At 42.2% G+C, this 16,914-nt stretch overlaps 1 protein-coding gene across 1 annotated transcript in view; it reads left to right on the forward strand.

Annotated features, from left to right (window-relative positions):
* The window catches only part of roraa (RAR-related orphan receptor A, paralog a), a 230,245-nt gene that overhangs the window by 140,350 nt on the left and 72,981 nt on the right, over positions 1-16,914 (forward strand). Inside the window, exon 2 of the mRNA XM_061822862.1 lies at positions 12,921-12,950. Coding sequence (XP_061678846.1) covers positions 12,921-12,950 — 30 coding nt within the window. The remainder of the gene's footprint in view (positions 1-12,920; positions 12,951-16,914) is intronic.

Here is a 16,914-nt window from a genome sequence, read left to right on the forward strand (position 1 = left end):
TTTAGAATACATCCACTTTTTGATCATTTTACTTGCACTGTATGCGATTTTTCTTTTTTCTTTTTTTAATATTGTTTGTTTTTGTTTTTATTGTTTTTATCCCGTTTTAAATCTTTTATCTCTTTGTTTTCAAATGCATTTAATCATGTAAAGCACATTGAGTTACCACGTGTGGGAAATGCGCTATACAAATAAATTTGCTTTGCTTTGCTTTAGCACGTCATCAGCAAATATTTCATAAATTACATAGATGGCAGCTTCTCTGTTTTCTGCACAAGGGAAGAGACTGTTGAGACATAGAGTAGCATTGTTTGGTGATTATTAGAAAAATATTTAATTCTGGATCAAAGGCCAGATGAAGTTTATGATGATCGGTGCTGTGTTTCGGTGAAACGTAATGCCTCTCATGTGGCACCCTGTGGTGTCGAGTCACCGAAAAGTTAGTGGGGCAAATAAATAACCCAAACGAGGCTCACTGTGTTGTTGATGCGTACTTGTATATCCCTGCAGAAAGGAGGCATCACGTTTCCACTCTGCAGAGGTTTATCCCATGTTATCCTGCGATTACATTTACATAGAGAATGCAGCGTGGGGGGATGGGGGGGGCAACAAACTTAAGCGTACTCCACCTGCACCATAAGAGGCGACGTGTGAAATGTGTATTCCGTTTTTCATCAAGCCCTTTATCTTCCACGCACGGTTTACGTCTGCGTGTAGAGTCCTCTGTTGTGTTAGCGTTCCAAAAAGAAGAGAAGAGAAACTGTGATCTGGGTTCTATTAATCATAGTCCAGCGCTTTGGCTGTCGCCTTATCACATGTGTAATTGCAGTATATTTGCGCTTAAAGCGTGTGGCTCTGTTGCTTGAAAATGGATGAGTGGTGACACTGATGAACTCCCCACTAATAGGGCTACCTTTGATCTGCACGGAGCACGAAGGGCTCGGAGAACTCGCAGGTTTTAATTATGAAATACATGAAAAATAGATGTTGCGCTAAGTGCCGAGCATAACTGCAACGAGTCGCTGTGTGCTCACGAGCGCGCCTCGCCTTTTCCTTCCTTTATGTCTTCCTGTTCCGAAAATACCTTAATCCCAGCCTCTCTGGCTCGGTGTGTAGAAGCAGCAAAAGGCACGTCTGTGATATTAATTAGTGAATTGACAGACGTGTAATTCATCTCGGAGGAAGTTTTCATTACATGGGAGGCTTCATCGGGGTAGTTTGCCTTATTGGCAAGTGCTAAGACCGGACCTAATGGGGCTCCAGTTCCCTCCCATCCCAGCAATTAGAGCCAAGTCCTCATCAGCAGAGCCATGAGTCCACTGTTGTGGGAGTTGGACTCACTCGCTGTGATCCTTCCCCACAGATCCGTGTTCATTAGACGAGTGCCTGCTCGCTCTGCACTCTGCTGGATGAGAGCTGAGAAACGAATGAGTGATGGTAATGAAAGGCTTTCAATATAATTCAGAGTCAGCTTTTATACGTATACAGGTGATATTAGCTGACACCAGTTTGTCATGAAAGTGCTGGTCTCCTTCCCCCTTGAGGTGGTTATTAAACACGAGTGTGTACACAGTCTGTTCGACAAAGCGGCACGCCTCTGCTAACAGATTGTCACTAACTGTCAGAGCACACATCAACTCACCTCTTCCAATCCCACCTTCTGCTATTCTGGAGATGATATCGAATGCCTAAAAACGTGCATACTTCACCTTCTATGGTGACTTGGGTGTAAGCAGGCAACAGCTGGAGTGCATTGCTTATGAATCATCCTTTGCAAGCAAGCACGGGCAGAAAAGACAACAAGTGAGATTTTCCTCTGTATTTACCCGCAGCACAGTCTGAATATTTAAATTCCTTTTAATAGGTTAGCCCAAGGGGGAGGCTCTGTATTGGCCAATATTACAGCACATTATTATAAAACGAGCATAACTGGAGTTTAACCCTCAAGAGCTGTATAAATGCATTCCCTCTTTAGCTTTCGACCTGTGTAGAGATAAAATGATGGATTGTAATGTGCAAAGAAATGCTAAAGTGCTGTCTCGAGGGGAAATTTGAGAGCAACTGCAGTAGCACAGCAACCGCTAACTTGTACAGAATTGCAATTTTAGGATTTTTGATCATGTACAGAAAAGATGACACCATGTACATTGTTTAGATAAAAGCCAATCTTGTGCAATTGGGAAATCAAAACTCCCCCCTGAAATAAATTGTCAATTGTTTGGAAAGGCTAATCAATTAAAAGGGAATGTTGTCAATTAACGAAGATGTTTTCAATGTTAAAAATGACCTCCCAAATCCCGCATTTGTGTCTTTGACAAAATCTGTGTCCCTCATTCTCCTGTTAGCACATGGTCCTCAAACATGGCCCGTCATAATGGCGTGCGATTATGAAAGTGTTTAGCTGTGATAAATACTCAGCAAACTCAAGTCCAGCTTCAAAACATGAGCAGTGCTAGCAATACTAAGCCAGCATTAGTACGGTAAACACGCCGACGTTAGGCACGGCTGCTACGTCGGTAGAATGACTAATTTGTAATAGAGTGTGACTGGAACACAACATGTTATGGGTTTGAATGATTGTTTTTCCAGAACAGTTAGCTCACAATGTACAGTTAAAAACATTGCAGATAGACATGCCTGTTGAGCAGAACTCCTGCTATTTCTGCATTGCTTCTGAATCCTTTCAGCTGCCTGAGTTCCCATCACTCTCCTTCTGGTTTTACTATGCTTATGCACATGTGTTGGACAACCAGAAACGCCATTTTTTAATTTTTGGGAGGTGAATAGTCAACCGTAATGTCATCAAAGCTCTTAAAACCTTTGTTAACAGGTGCAGGGTTGAGCTCACTAAGTGAGCACCCACAAGTGTGCGGCAAATATTTGGGTTGTTTTTCATCGGATGCTGTGGTTTCATAAAAATCTAATTTTGAGAATTGCAGGAATGTTTTTTTTTTCATTTTAGTTACCGACTGATTACCATGTCTGCTTCACAGTTCTGAGGACCGGGGTTGAAATCCTGGCCCCGCATCTGTGGAGTTTACATGTTCCCCCCGTGTCTGTGTGGGTTTCCTCCAGGTGGTCTGGTTTCCTCCCACATCCCCAAAACATGCACTAATTGCACACTCTGAATTGCTCGTAGGTGTGAATGCTCGTGTGAATGGTTGTTTGTGCCCTGCGATTGGCTGGCAACCAGTTCAGTGTGTACCCCACCTCCTGGCTAAATTTAGCTGGGATAGCCTCCAGCACTCCCGCAAACCTCGTGAGGATTCAGAAAATTGATGGCGGGATGGATGGATGCATGGATGAATGGGTTTTGCTTGCGTTCATTTCATAAATATTAGTGTTTTTTTTTTAATCGCATAGTTTCCTTCAATGTTTGTATATTGATGCAACTAAGGCAAAATGAAGTGCACTACTTCACTAAAACCAGCTGAGGCGCTGTTGGTTTAATCTCACTTTGCAGGCTTTAGAAGTACAGCGTTTGTATTTATATTTTGTCGGTTTTGAGAAATCAAACACAGACTTTAACTATGGTTCAGCTCCTCTTGGCAGTGTTATTCTCTGCTGGCATGGAAACAGGAGCAATTCTCTCATCCCGTTAAAAATAATCTTTTGAAAAAAAAGTGATTGTGTTTTTGTCTGGTGAGAAAATATAGTAAAATGCCCTTTCTTGATGTGTTTAGGTGGACTATCAATATAGTGCAGCAGGATGCTGTAAAGTAAATTAAGATAGTCGGGGTGGTCTAGTCAATGTGGTTTGTCTTTGTTTACAGTGCAGGCTGTAAGGCTATTGGGTTTCATGCTTGGTTGAGACTGGATCCCAGAGAGGCTATCACTGGGCTGGGAACTACCCGTGAAGAGAGTACACAGAGGTCTGCCTGTGCCCCCAGTCTGCTTTGGACCAGCGCCCTGGGCCTTGCTACATCCGCCAGGTCCTCTAGGAACCAGCTCGCACACATAGGGGAATTACTGTTTTGTGTAGCTAGACACGGCATCCGAGTGAACAACATCAGAGAAGCATAAACCCTCGTTTTGTGGTTCGTCACCTTTACCACTTCTTTATAGCGCACACAAAACAACTCGGTGGTTTTTCGTTTTTGCACGCCAACTTGTCAGGCATCTCTTTATCCGTCTTTTAACTGGGTTGCGCAAATGCTGAAAGTCTGATTTATTTAAAGGATGCATCTGCAAGCAATTCACTAGCCTCGGTCATCATTCTATGTTCTAATAAGTAAAGCGTTCATAATTATTTATGTGGCAATTACAGTTTAGCACTTTAATAGATGATGCATATTCATCAATACAACACCAGCATGGATCTCTGTATGGTCCTGCTGTTGTGTGCATCAATATTATGTTGTTATTACTTCGGCAGTAGACCATACAGACAGAGTATTAGTGCCACACTGAAAAGAAAACATGTAAATAAAAATAAAGAGCATTTAATCAGTTTCTTACAGGCAAAAAAAAAAAATCATGTTTTGAGAATAAAGTTGTAATTTTCCAACAATAAATCCATAGTATCCTGAAGGAAAAAGGCAATATTGGTGTGAGGATAAAGTTTTTTTTTTTTCTTAACATCGGGATATCGACAATAATTTCACTTTGAAATAAAATAAAGCATGTTTGTCTTTACTATGAAGGATTCTATATTGTATAATTACATATTTTAGGGATGGGTGGCTCTCAACATCCACCATCCACTTTCTTAGCTGCTTATCCTTACAAGGATTGCGGGAGTGCTCGAGTCTATCCCAGTTATCAACGGGTAGGAGGTGGGGTACACACTGAACTGGTTGCCAGCCAATTGCAGGGAGCATAGAGACAAACAAGTATTCGCATTCACAATCACACTTGAGGGCAATTTAGAGGCTTCCATGAATGCCTGTTTTTGGGATGTGGGAGGAAACCTGAGTGCCTTGGAGAAATCCCGCGCAGGCACGGGGAGAACATGCAAACTCAACATGCAAAAACATGCAAAAAAATTTGAACCCTCATCCTCAGAACTGTGAGGCTATTGCTCTAACCAATTGCCCCACCCAGATCTCGACATTCAAGTTACAAATGAGTTCATAATTCTGACTCATGGCTCATAGTATTATGACTTCCTTTGCACAAAATTTACGTTATAAATTTTTAACTTTAATCTCCTGACATTTCTACTAAAAAAATCCTTATTTCTTTTCATTGTGGTTCTAATTGGGCTAAGGTTTTTTTTTTTTTTTTTTTACTTTCAATCTCTGACCAGTTGATACCAACAGTGAAATGGAAAACTCACGTCCTTCTCGCCTAACTTGTTCTCTTAAGAATTAGCCAAGGAATATGAACCAGTGATAAATATTTGTAAAACAGCTGTGATACAATTCACCTTGAGCAAAGGGCTGGTGATAAGATGTTGAAACATTGGACCTTGTACTTTTTTTTTTTTTTTGTTGCATGGTGCCAATTATTTAGGCACTCAGAAAAGGTAAATGTGTGCAGCAGAGTCTTACCAAAAACAATCGCACTTATCGCATGCACTCCCCGAGGTGCAATTAAAATTCCGTCGGAGTCTTCAGTCTGCCTCGCAGCCATGCCTGCTGTTTGCTGGCCCTTCTGGGCCCCGTCAATTCCTCTGCTGCGATGTATAATTCACGAGCCACCAAACAACACCCAGGTCTCACCTAGAGATTCGCGGGCCCGGCAATGCAGAACTTCACGTGAGCTTGAGGGACGTGTAGTATGTAGGGAGTGAGGAGCAGATGACATGATAACTCAACTCAGCAAGGACTTCCACTGTGTCAGGGTCACACTGAAAACGTCGGCCTCCCCTCGGGATGCCTCAGCTTCGGTGCGGAAGTCTTGTATGCTTAGATTTCCCAATAGTTTCTCCTTTCGACTCGTGAAAGACAATTGTGGTGTCCTCTAAAACTAATTTGGATGTATATCTTCTATTTGCAGACAATTCCATAGTGATGCGTTAAAGTAACCTGTGGAGTCTCCGAGTGGTTGCTTATAGTTAAAACCAATTAGAAATGACCAGAAATAACAGCGCCTGGAGACAGAGAAGTCATTTTTCCTTTGAGCTCCCCCAGAGAGTTGGCCTCTCCATGGATTAAAGTGTTTTAGTATATTAGGGGGCAGCTGATTAGAATCATTGTGCTTTTTTTAATCATTATATTTTCGCACATATAGTTTATACTGATATGATAGCTAATTAGTGTGTCACTACAAAAGGGAGGATGTCTTAAAGTGACGGAGTGACACTATGGAACGTGGCCTTCACTGAGAAAGTTAGAATGGTGTAGAGGTTCTCGCAGCCACTCATACATAGTTCAGTAAACAACATTGCATCTTATTTTACAGACTCATTGGAAAAGTTTTCTTCTAGCATAAGCTGGGAAGGCCCATAAATCATACCAGAATACGGCAACAATGTCAGAAACGGAATCTGCCTTCCTCCTTATATCCGCTCGTACACGTTCCCGTTAGTTTATCTTCGACTTGTTTGTGTACAAGTTCTTTTTGACAAATGATAACTATGATAACCAATGGTAAAATATTACACAGTAAATGACCTGTACACTGTTACACTTTTTTCAAGTTTTATGATTGTACACTCAGTTGTTTCTCAGTATTCTTTCTACCCATTTTCTAGAGCCCTTACCCTCAACGAGGTCATGGGTGAGTTGGAACGGACTTGAGGTTACTTTGGTCTAGAGACGGGCTATGACCCGAACCTGTCGCCAGTCGATCACAGCGCGCGTAACAACCATTCGCACTTATACTCACATCTACGTAGGAGGAACCCAGAGTGTATACAACATAGTTGCTTCTCTAATTAGCTTTTTTTCTATTACTATTAGCGTAATTCTTGTGAGAAGAGGCTTCATTTTGCTGTTCTTATTTAAATTCCTTCTAGTTTTGAGAGAGCACTCCCAAGGACTTTGGACTTGGTCTGAAGTTGTTGTCGGTCTGAACTCCTCCACTGGCACTCCGGGTCCATTTCGCTAGTTGTGTCCTTGTGTGCGTCGGCCGTGGAGCAGGCAGCAGAAAGTGAGCCTCCCTGTCTCCCCAGACTGAACAGTGAATGAGGATAAGTGAGGAGCGCCAGTCAATGAATCAAGCAGCAGGAAGGCAGCAGCCAGGAGGGGTGGGGTGGGGGCGGGGGGTGAGTGTGATGTCCCCACGGGACGGCCTCGCATTAGGAACTTCCTCGTCTGTGTGTTTCTGGCACAGGTTAAATGGATCGCTCCCATTAGCGCGCTGAGAGGACAGCTCCATTATATGAAGGAGACTGTAACTTTGAATGTCACGGCGCAACAAGCCCAGAGCACGCCTCGTCTCCCAGGGAGGCAGGGTGACAATAACCATCCATGATAATCATTCCCTGTCAGGCTTTAAGAAACCTGAAATTATGACGTACAGCCCGCCGTGCGCCTCAGAGTTCATTACAGGGCTGTCACTTTGAGTCGCCAGCCGTGGCACGCCGCTCCACAGCCGTCCGCGGCTTCGTGCCTGCCGGAGCCAAAGCTAACTCTTCTCTTGTCTAAGTGACGTGCTTACAGGATGTGTGCTTCCCCCCCACCCCTGTCCCTTATGCCTCCATAACCCCGCCCTCTGCAGATAGATGTGGTGGAGGTTAACCTCCAGTCACCTGCGCAGTACCTCGCTTCCTCCATCGCTTGAGCAAAGTCTCAGGAGACTTTTGCAGAGGAAATGCGACTGATCAAAGGCCACCGTTTGACAATTGTCCCTCCTTCCAGTGTGACACATGCTAATATACAAATATAATTTCAAGGTCGGGGGCATTGTTGTTCTTTTCTTTCTCATACATAATTGGTGTCAAGTCATATTTATTTTCTATTATTAAAAAACTGCAGCGGTACCCGATCTTTTGCGCAATTATTATTATTATTGGGTTTTTTTGTTTCTTTTTTTTTTTTGTCAAGTTCAGTTCCAAAACCATAAAAGGAACAGCACAGTCAGAGGTGCACTTTTAACGGTTTATTGAACAGAACAGAAAGTCACACACATGACTACAATGTTAGAACTTTTGCAAGCAGCTCCAGTCGACCAAAACTCACTCCAAAGCAACAGGCCAAGTCGCAGACTGTCTCGATAGCCCATGCCCCTTAAAGGCACAAATACTAAACTTCAATTGCCCCGGCTTTGTCCCAATGTACAGTATTTACACTTTATCGAACCTTACTTTACAATCTATTTAATTATCTGTTATTATTTAGTATACAATAATGTGCTCCTGTGGTGGGGAGAATGCGCTACGTCGCAGTACGAAAGCTTCCACTTCAGTCCTTGTTAGTTCTGGTTTTTTGTAGGAATTTGCATTTTTGGAATAAGGATTTGGGACTTTCTGTTATTCTGCCAGCACAACGTCCAGGTGCATATATTATCATCAGTGCTCTCGTTTGCCACTGCAAATAGCTTAAGGGGTGAGACCGGGTCATGGCAATGTTTTCGTTTGCCTATGAATTAGTTTAAAATCAGGCTCTATGACTTCTTCCAAGCAACAAGTGCTCAAACAACAAATTAGCACTACAAGGCTAATGAATCCAACCAATTACGTTAATTTACATTGCAGCACCGCTTACCATCACGGGAGTCACGTCTGAGCTAGGGCCAGGTGTACGGCCTGAATTGGTCACCGGCCAATCGAAGGACACATAGCGTATTTTCCCCACTATAAGACACACCTCATTATAAGGCGCACCTTCAATGAATGTCCTATTTTAAGCCTTTTCTCATATATAAGGTGCACCACATTATAAGGCGCATAGACTAGACGCTACACTAGAGGCTGGGGTTACGTTATGCATCCATTAGATGGAGTTTCACTAAAGACTCAATATTGATCCATATATAAGGCACACCAGTTTATAAGGCGCACCGTCGGCTTTTGAGAAAATTAAAGCCATTTTGGTGTGCCTTGTAGTGCAGAAAATCCGGTAAATAACGAGTCTCACTTGCATTCACACCTATGGTCAATTTAGAGTCTTCAATCTATTTAGCATGCATGTTTGGGGATGTGGGAGGAAACCAGAGTCCCTGGAGAAAACCCACAAAGGTACAGGGGAGAATATGTTAACTCCACACAAAAGAGGCTGGATTTGAACCTGGGTCCTCAGAACTGTAAGGCAGATGTACTAAACACCCTTGCCTGAAATCACCCAATAGATTTAACTAACCCAGGACCCAGTGAGGATAAGGGGTATAGGAACTGGATGCACTAGATTTTGAAGTGGTATAATTGCATTATTATTTTACAGTACTATACTTTTACTTGTTTGCAGCCATCCTAAACAGTTGGGAAGCCTCCAATTTTCCCACGTTAAAAACTCGGCTGCATTTAAATAGGATTGTTGAGCGTAACACATGCTTGTCTTGTAACCTCTTTTACTATACTGGCTAAAATGAATAATAAACACAGAGAAAAGTGTTCCTCTGGCTGTAGGCATGTTTTTTTTATCAGCCAAGGAGAGTTTCACCCCCAGACTGACCTCTGAACCTGCCATCCAGCAGAGAAGACATGAGCTGGCAGCCATTGCCAATGTCAGCGCCCACAGCTCGCTCCTCCTTTCTCACTGCTTGACTCATTATTTGGCTTTGTGGCCCTTTCTCCTTGCCACCTCCAATCTCATTGCTATGAATGACACTTGGAGGAAGAAGAGACGCCCCTCAACCACCTGGTCTACTTTCCCAAACCTGCAATGCAACAGGCTTCTTGTGAAGCAGGTTCTGGATTTCAGAACGCATGATATGTAACAACGCAGTAGTTAAACAGGTGTTTTTTTTTAATGGATTTTGTTTTTACATTTATGTGCAATTATAAGGTTATTCTCTTTTTCCTTTTCAGCATCATTACACATTACAAAATTATGGATTTCTCTTTTTTGTTGTTAAGCACAAGCATGTCCGCAGACACATACATAAAGGGTGGATGTGATGTAATAGATGACGACTCTAATAGGTGTGTGATAACAGTTAGTGCACTTGACTAAACAAGCAGATTTCAATAGACAATACGTGGGAATTTGTGTGATTATTTGTTTTGACACTACATGAATGCATAACGTTCAATAAAAAAAGCAGATCTTTATGATAATTTATATTAAGCAAATATTTCAGTTTTACATTGGAACTTTTAATGTAGGACTACTAAAAATCATTGTCTGTGTGTATTATTGTAATAGTTAGATAGGCATATTAGATATGTTACATATATCTTTAATCTTTATTCAATATGTAGTCAGATTACTCAATTCTCAATAAAGCAGTGGTGTCAAATTTAATCACACAGGTGCCCATCACTACCAAAAAAACTTTTGGTCACAGGCCGAACAAGATGAACATTTTTGAGCAGACTAAAACTACATGTTTTCAAACATAAAAACGCCTCCAAACTGATAGGATACAGGATTGTCATGTCATGTCATTGTCCAAGCCACTTATCCTCACAAGGGTTGCGGAAAGTTGGAGCCTATCTCAGCTAGCTTGGGGCGAAAGGCGGACTACACCCTGAACTAGTTGCCAGTCAGTCGCAGGGCAGATATCAACACCATCACCGAGGGGGAATCAATCCCACGCTACCCGCACCAAAGGCAGGCATGTGTACGACTACACCATCGGATCTGGATACAGTATTATTTTCAAAATAAAATCATCTGAATGCTCAACCAACAAAATGACCGCAGAACACAACAGAAAAGCAGATGAGACGCTTATCAAGACTACTGCTGTTGAGGGGGAGAATAAACAACTAACATTCACAATGGCTATTGACAAAATGCCCTTCGGCATGCTGGGAAATCCACTGTCGACTTCCTCTGTGACGACAGTAATCATTGCAGAGAACAGCTGCTACCAAAACTACGTTGCGTTCGAGCTGCATGTAGGTGGAGCTACGGAATGATTGCGGGGTCATTGATCGTTAGGTAAGGGAGATGTTGCTGTGCATTGTGGGTTTTGGAGTTCAATCACTGCTTCCCGTCACCCCATGAAAACAAAATTGTCGCATGTATAAATAGATTAAATATTGTGGACACTGTTTTCATGTACGTGCTTTTGTGATTGTGATCACTCTATCTAATTCGAACAGTTGGAAAGAACAGAAGGTTTTGACCCTGAGCAGTGCGAAAATACTAAAGGTCCACCACAGACTGTTGGGCCCTTAGGTGACTCCTTTCCCTTTTCCTGCTCAGTGGAGTTGCAATCAGTTATGTGTTGCTCCGTGTCTGTCTATAGGCAGCTCAGGGCCGTATTTGTTTTCCCCCTCGTTGCACTTCAACTTGTCCCCTCAAATGTGTCTGAAACATTGTTATCTCCGGCCAGACGCCTTTTTCAGCGAGTTATTGAATCATGTCAACTCGCTGTCCCCCGAGTTTGCGATGCAAGCTGCAGAAAAATTAGCCATTGCTTCCACATGACAAGTGGGATCTATTAGTGTGCTCTCGCCTTGCAAAGCACGAGCATCAAGTGGGCCGCCGGGGGACCACTGTGCGCTCGTCTACGTCCGGCTCCCGAGGCAGTAGAGCGATGTTGCCAACCGAGGAAACCGTCAGAGTCGGATGAAGAACCGAATTGGCTCATTGGAAAACTTGACAATGGAAGCGGCAACAAAGGGCTGTACTTTGGCCTTGTTCAGCCACAGCTGCCATCCTTGTCCGACTCACACTTGTCGAACCAGGCGCTCATTTTATGGGCTGACATCAGCGTTTGCAGCCCGTGCTGGGATTACTGATGTGGGGTTGCATGGCTGGAGCTTGGACTGGATGCTACGCGATGATGCAAAACGCTTGATCTATCAATCCATTTTAGAAAAATGCCAATCCTGGTTCAGAGGAGTGGATGCATCCTCGATTGATCACCTGTCAGTCAAAAGCTTGAATCTTCCTTCCACTCTCACATTCATGTTTTTATTTCTTTTTCCATATATGTTTAAAGACTTAGCAATTAGGAGAAATTGCACAAACTCAGACAGACAGCACTACATTTTGAGGGGATGTTGATAACTGTGACTCCTTTCAGCACTGAGATTGAAGGTGAGAAGATATGCAAACTTTACAAAAGCGTTACATGTAAAGTTTAGTCTGGGACTTTTCACTTTAGTGAGATGTATTTCTAGGATTAATCTGTCAATGTATTTTTCTTTTTCCAATTCCCTGTTTTGGCTAGTTTCCTTTTTATGCTTTGAGTTTCCATGAATCCCGAAATATTGCATTCATTTACATGGAAAGCTTTCCAACATTCAAATTTCCAAACTGTTCTCAAACAACAAAAGAATAAATATGCAGGGTTAAAATATGAGCAGTAATGTCAATTAAGTCATCCAACAGACAAAACCATTAAAGTAAGCTTGTCAACAAGAGAGCACTCCAGATTTGTGCAGTTTCTTTGCCATAATTTAGGTATTTTATGACATGTGTAACAAAGGTAAACATATATTTGAATGGAACACATTTAATCTGGAGTTTTTTTTCTTATGCATACTCAGTGGGGCTTCTGTGTGCATAATTATTTGTATTTCTTTAGTACTGTTTTTTCTCGTTGTTGCCCCCCCCCCCCCCCCCCCACCCCCCACCCCCACACACACACACACGCACACAAATGCTTTGGGTCAGTCACCTTGGTCACCTTGAAAAGTACCAGAATGTTGGACCGCAGGGTCTTTTACTGCCAGACCACCACTGCCACTGAAATGCTAATGTTGTATTCATTTGGCCTTGTTTAAAGTCACTTACAATCTGGAATCCCAAATGACGTATGGTACTCTATATAAAGACGGACAAATAATGCTAACATCGGAATGATAATTTAAGAGATGCATTATTTTAACTACATTTATTTTTGATGGAGTGCTCTGGATCATGCTCTTTTTGCCTTGGTGTGGTAGTGTTATATTCTTATTTGTCTTCTCTTTGCAGGTATATCTGTTACAAAGAAGACACACACGTGTAAGTACATTAACATTTTGTAAGCTGTTGTCCTGCGTTTCCAGGATTGTTTCACCCTTTATTTTGAAGCATATCTGCATTGTACAGAAATTCCAAATTCTCCCTGTGTTGCCCTCATCTTCATTTTATGAAGTATTCTCTGAATGTGATTTCACCAAATCAATATCCTCAACCGGTTTTCATCATGTTGACTTTCTTATTCCCCGCATGCAATACAACACGGAGGAAATGAAAAATGTTGTCTTATGACTGCTTGCTAATCATGCATCCGCCTTGCCGAGGCGCCTCTTTGTTCTCTTTGCAAGAGGCCTTGCAGTCGAGCCACACGGATGTGGTTTCTTGTTGTGGTCTCTAACCTTTGACTGCGATCACTAATGAGAGTTGGAACTCGTCAAATCAGTCATATAAGTAAAAAGAAATAATGCAAACATATGAGAACTAATTGGCCAGGATCAAAAACCCAGCCTTTATTAAGACAATACTCGCCGATTGTTGTTAATTGAAGAATGTACAGTATTTATTATTGCGTTTGTAATGCAATGAGGTAAAACTGTACTACATTTTACTGATACTCTCATGGAGCTAAATTGGGTATCCTAAAATATTACAAACGACTCACAATCCAGTTCTACACCTCTACAAACTGCAATTACAATATAATCATACAGTGGAATTAATGCTTTTTTGACCGTGTCAATCAAAGGTGAGAATTTTGGACAGCTCTTTTTTTTTTTCCTTGCATGGCACCTTTCAAACTCGAGCTTTTCCCTATCAAACCGAAGCTGCCTTTTCAATTTCAGACTGCTCATGAAGAATTGATGAACACTCACACGTGTAGAAATCAATGTTTTCCAAGAGATTGTGCGCTATTTTGACACGGGTGAAGTGCAATTGGAAAAGGCCTTTTAAATGTTTTTGTGTACGGCGCAGTGGAGCGTGTGCGCGTGTGCTCACATCCCCGAGTGGGAATGGCAAAAAAAAAGTGCGCGTGACAGCTATCGCTTTGCTCTGATCACGCTGATGAAAGCGGTGGCGAGGGGGAGCCAAAGGGCTTTTCCATAAGAGCGGTCCGAGTGTTTCCGATTGCGAGCGGCTGCTTCTTGCGCTTTAAAAGTCCAACGGCTCCTTCTTACATCAGACAGAACGGCAAAAAAAAAAAAAAAATAAAAATTGATCTTCCACACTTCTACCTTACTCAAACAGCTCCGTTAAAAAAGCAGTATCTGTTAAGCTATTTGCTTGTCTTGAGGCACTCCAGTGTTCTTTAAAAAAAAAAAAGAAAATGTTGATGTTGAAGGTGAAACAGAAATGCTTTGACCCACCATCGACTACCACACTTATCCACTCTTAATTAGCGTAGCGCTAGGCACCTCCACACCGGAAGGAGCCTCGAATCAAAGAGCATGATTTAGAAGTCTCGGGTTCAAAGCCCTGGGCAGAGACTGGACTATTCTGTCTCATTTCACTGAAAATATATTCAAATCTTGTCCGTGGGAGGAAATCAAAGTAAAGGCCCTTAACAAGTAGTTGATTGGTGTGCCTCATAGATAGGAAGCGGCTCGTCAGAAGTGTGTCCACCAGACCCAGTTGAAGAGCCACTTAATGGTCAATGTGTGGGGAAGGTGATAATATGTCAAGTGGAATGAAAAATGATAATGGTGCAAGACGAATAATTAAGTGCAAAAGCACATCCTCCCACCGCGTGTGCAATGTTTGTGCATATGTGTTTACAAGGTCTTCTAGGTCCAACGGGGACCACAGGGATGCAGTGGACTCTGCTTATTTCCCCTCTTTCCCCCTCCGAGTGATCAAACTGCTGGAAGCTTCCCGCCATGCCAGTCAGTCCCCTCATCAATATAAATTACAGGGGCAGCTGTTCGCTGGCAGACTCCTCTCTCGCTCTCCCCCTCTTCTTCCCTTTTTCCACCCACCCAAGTGGACTCATCATTGAGCTATCACAAGATTTAGTATTGGAGATGAAAACAGTCTACAGTGACTCTGGTGTTCTACCCTCTGTTGAGCCGTTTTATTGACTTTGCTTGTTTTTATTTTGGACACATTATACGTAATAATGACTGCTAGCAACAAGCAAACATTGGTAGGTTTATAGTTATGTTACAAAAGACTTCCACATTAAACTAAGTGAGCGGTAGGTTGGAATCTAGTTGCTTGGAATTGGTTAGTTTTTTGTTACTGTGCTATCGTACAGTTTCTTTTTACTTTTCCCAAAACTGAAGTTTGAGTGTGGCATATGCGCCAACCATCAATTGCAAACCTCTGGGCAATTGTGAGTGGATAGTAGTAAACCCCGACCCCCATGGGGTGCCACCCTGGATAGCTGTCCATTTGGCCCACATCAGAAGCCACCACTGCCAAACGCATGCAGGAAAATGTTTTATTGTCCACTGAAACCAACATTTTTCACACCAAAACAACACACCAAAAGAGCGCCATACTTCGAGTGAAGCATGGTGGGGGCAGGATCATCACTGTTTTTGTTCAGCTGGAACTGGCGCTTTAGTCAAGGTGGAGGGAATTATGAACAGTTCCAAGTGAGGACAAAATTTTCATCCCTCTGCTCAAAAATTGAAGATGAAGAGGAACATGACAATGACTCAAGGGACGCATCCAAAGCAACACAAAAATGGCTTTATTAGAAGATGATTAAGGTTTGAAGTCTTAATGGGGTGATCAGAGCATCTACTGGGGTGAGCAAAAGAGGTCTATGCATAGGAGAGACCTTTTGAATCTGACATCTTTAGAGGGTTTTTTTTTTGCAAAGAAAAGTTGGCAAATCACAAGATGTGTGACACGAAGAAAGAGTGCTATAAAAAAAAACTGCAACCAAGTATTAGTTTAACGGTTTTGATTGTCGGCCCTTTTTAATTTTGCCCTTGAGTTATACACAATATCTGTCACATTATAAGTGGGAAATATTTTTGAAAACCTGGTTTCCATTTTTTTACCCCTCCTAATTACCATCTGATGAGTGGTGTGTATACTTTTTATATCCCCTTTATACTGTCCCCTCCTCCCAAGCAAGACCGTTCTGCTGTGAGATGAGTTTGGCCCTTTTGAAAGAAATGTCATGTTGCATCAGATCAGATGCTACTACTGATCACGCTGATAATTGACGTCAAAACGTAATCTAGCATTAAATACGTGAACTAGAGCCACAAGGTGGCTCGTGTACATCCAGAGGTCACGTAGCCAGGATGCTCTTCCTCGACCCCAACAGATCTGATTACCGATGTGGATGCAACTTTCTGCCTCAATTGCTGTTTCTGTTTTATAGGTTGCTTCATATTAGATTTCAACTCAGCTGCTCCAATCCTTCAAGTGAATGAAATAACACAGTTAATAACCTCTAACGATGTTACCATTCAGGAGAGCAGCATTAAAAAACATCACAGCAGCATCTAAAATTACCACACAGCTGAATTTGCATCATTATAATACAAAGAGAGGGAAAGGCCTCACAAAGATAATCTTTCTCAGTTTTCTCTGACTCTCCGACTTGAGAAGTGACCTCCGTGGTGAAGGTTTTGAACTCGAAACATCCCGACAGCTCATGTCCCATATTTGAAAGAGCGTTTTTGCAGTTTAGTAGCTGTAATGGTTTTCAAAGAGCAACATTTAAGAGAGCAAGAGAAGTACAAACTGAAGTTTTGAAGTGATGGAATTAGGAGTGCTCGTGGAAGAGGAAGATGGAAAATATCAATTTGATTGCTCCGATAATGCCCTAATAATTGGAATGCGTAAAGGGCATTCTTTGTGTTTTATTTTTAGTTGATGGTTGTTTTATCATCGATGATATAACATGACTGGCTTGTCATCATCCCTTTGGAAGCTCACAAATTTCATTGATCAATAGAGTATAGTGACCATCATTTTTGTTTCTGGCATTTCACGAACTTTTACATAATCAGAAAAGTTCTCTCCTCCACATCTCATTTTGCCCTGG

This window comes from Syngnathoides biaculeatus, chromosome 6 (genome assembly GCF_019802595.1).
Source record: "Syngnathoides biaculeatus isolate LvHL_M chromosome 6, ASM1980259v1, whole genome shotgun sequence".
Taxonomy (NCBI): Eukaryota; Metazoa; Chordata; class Actinopteri; order Syngnathiformes; family Syngnathidae; genus Syngnathoides; species Syngnathoides biaculeatus.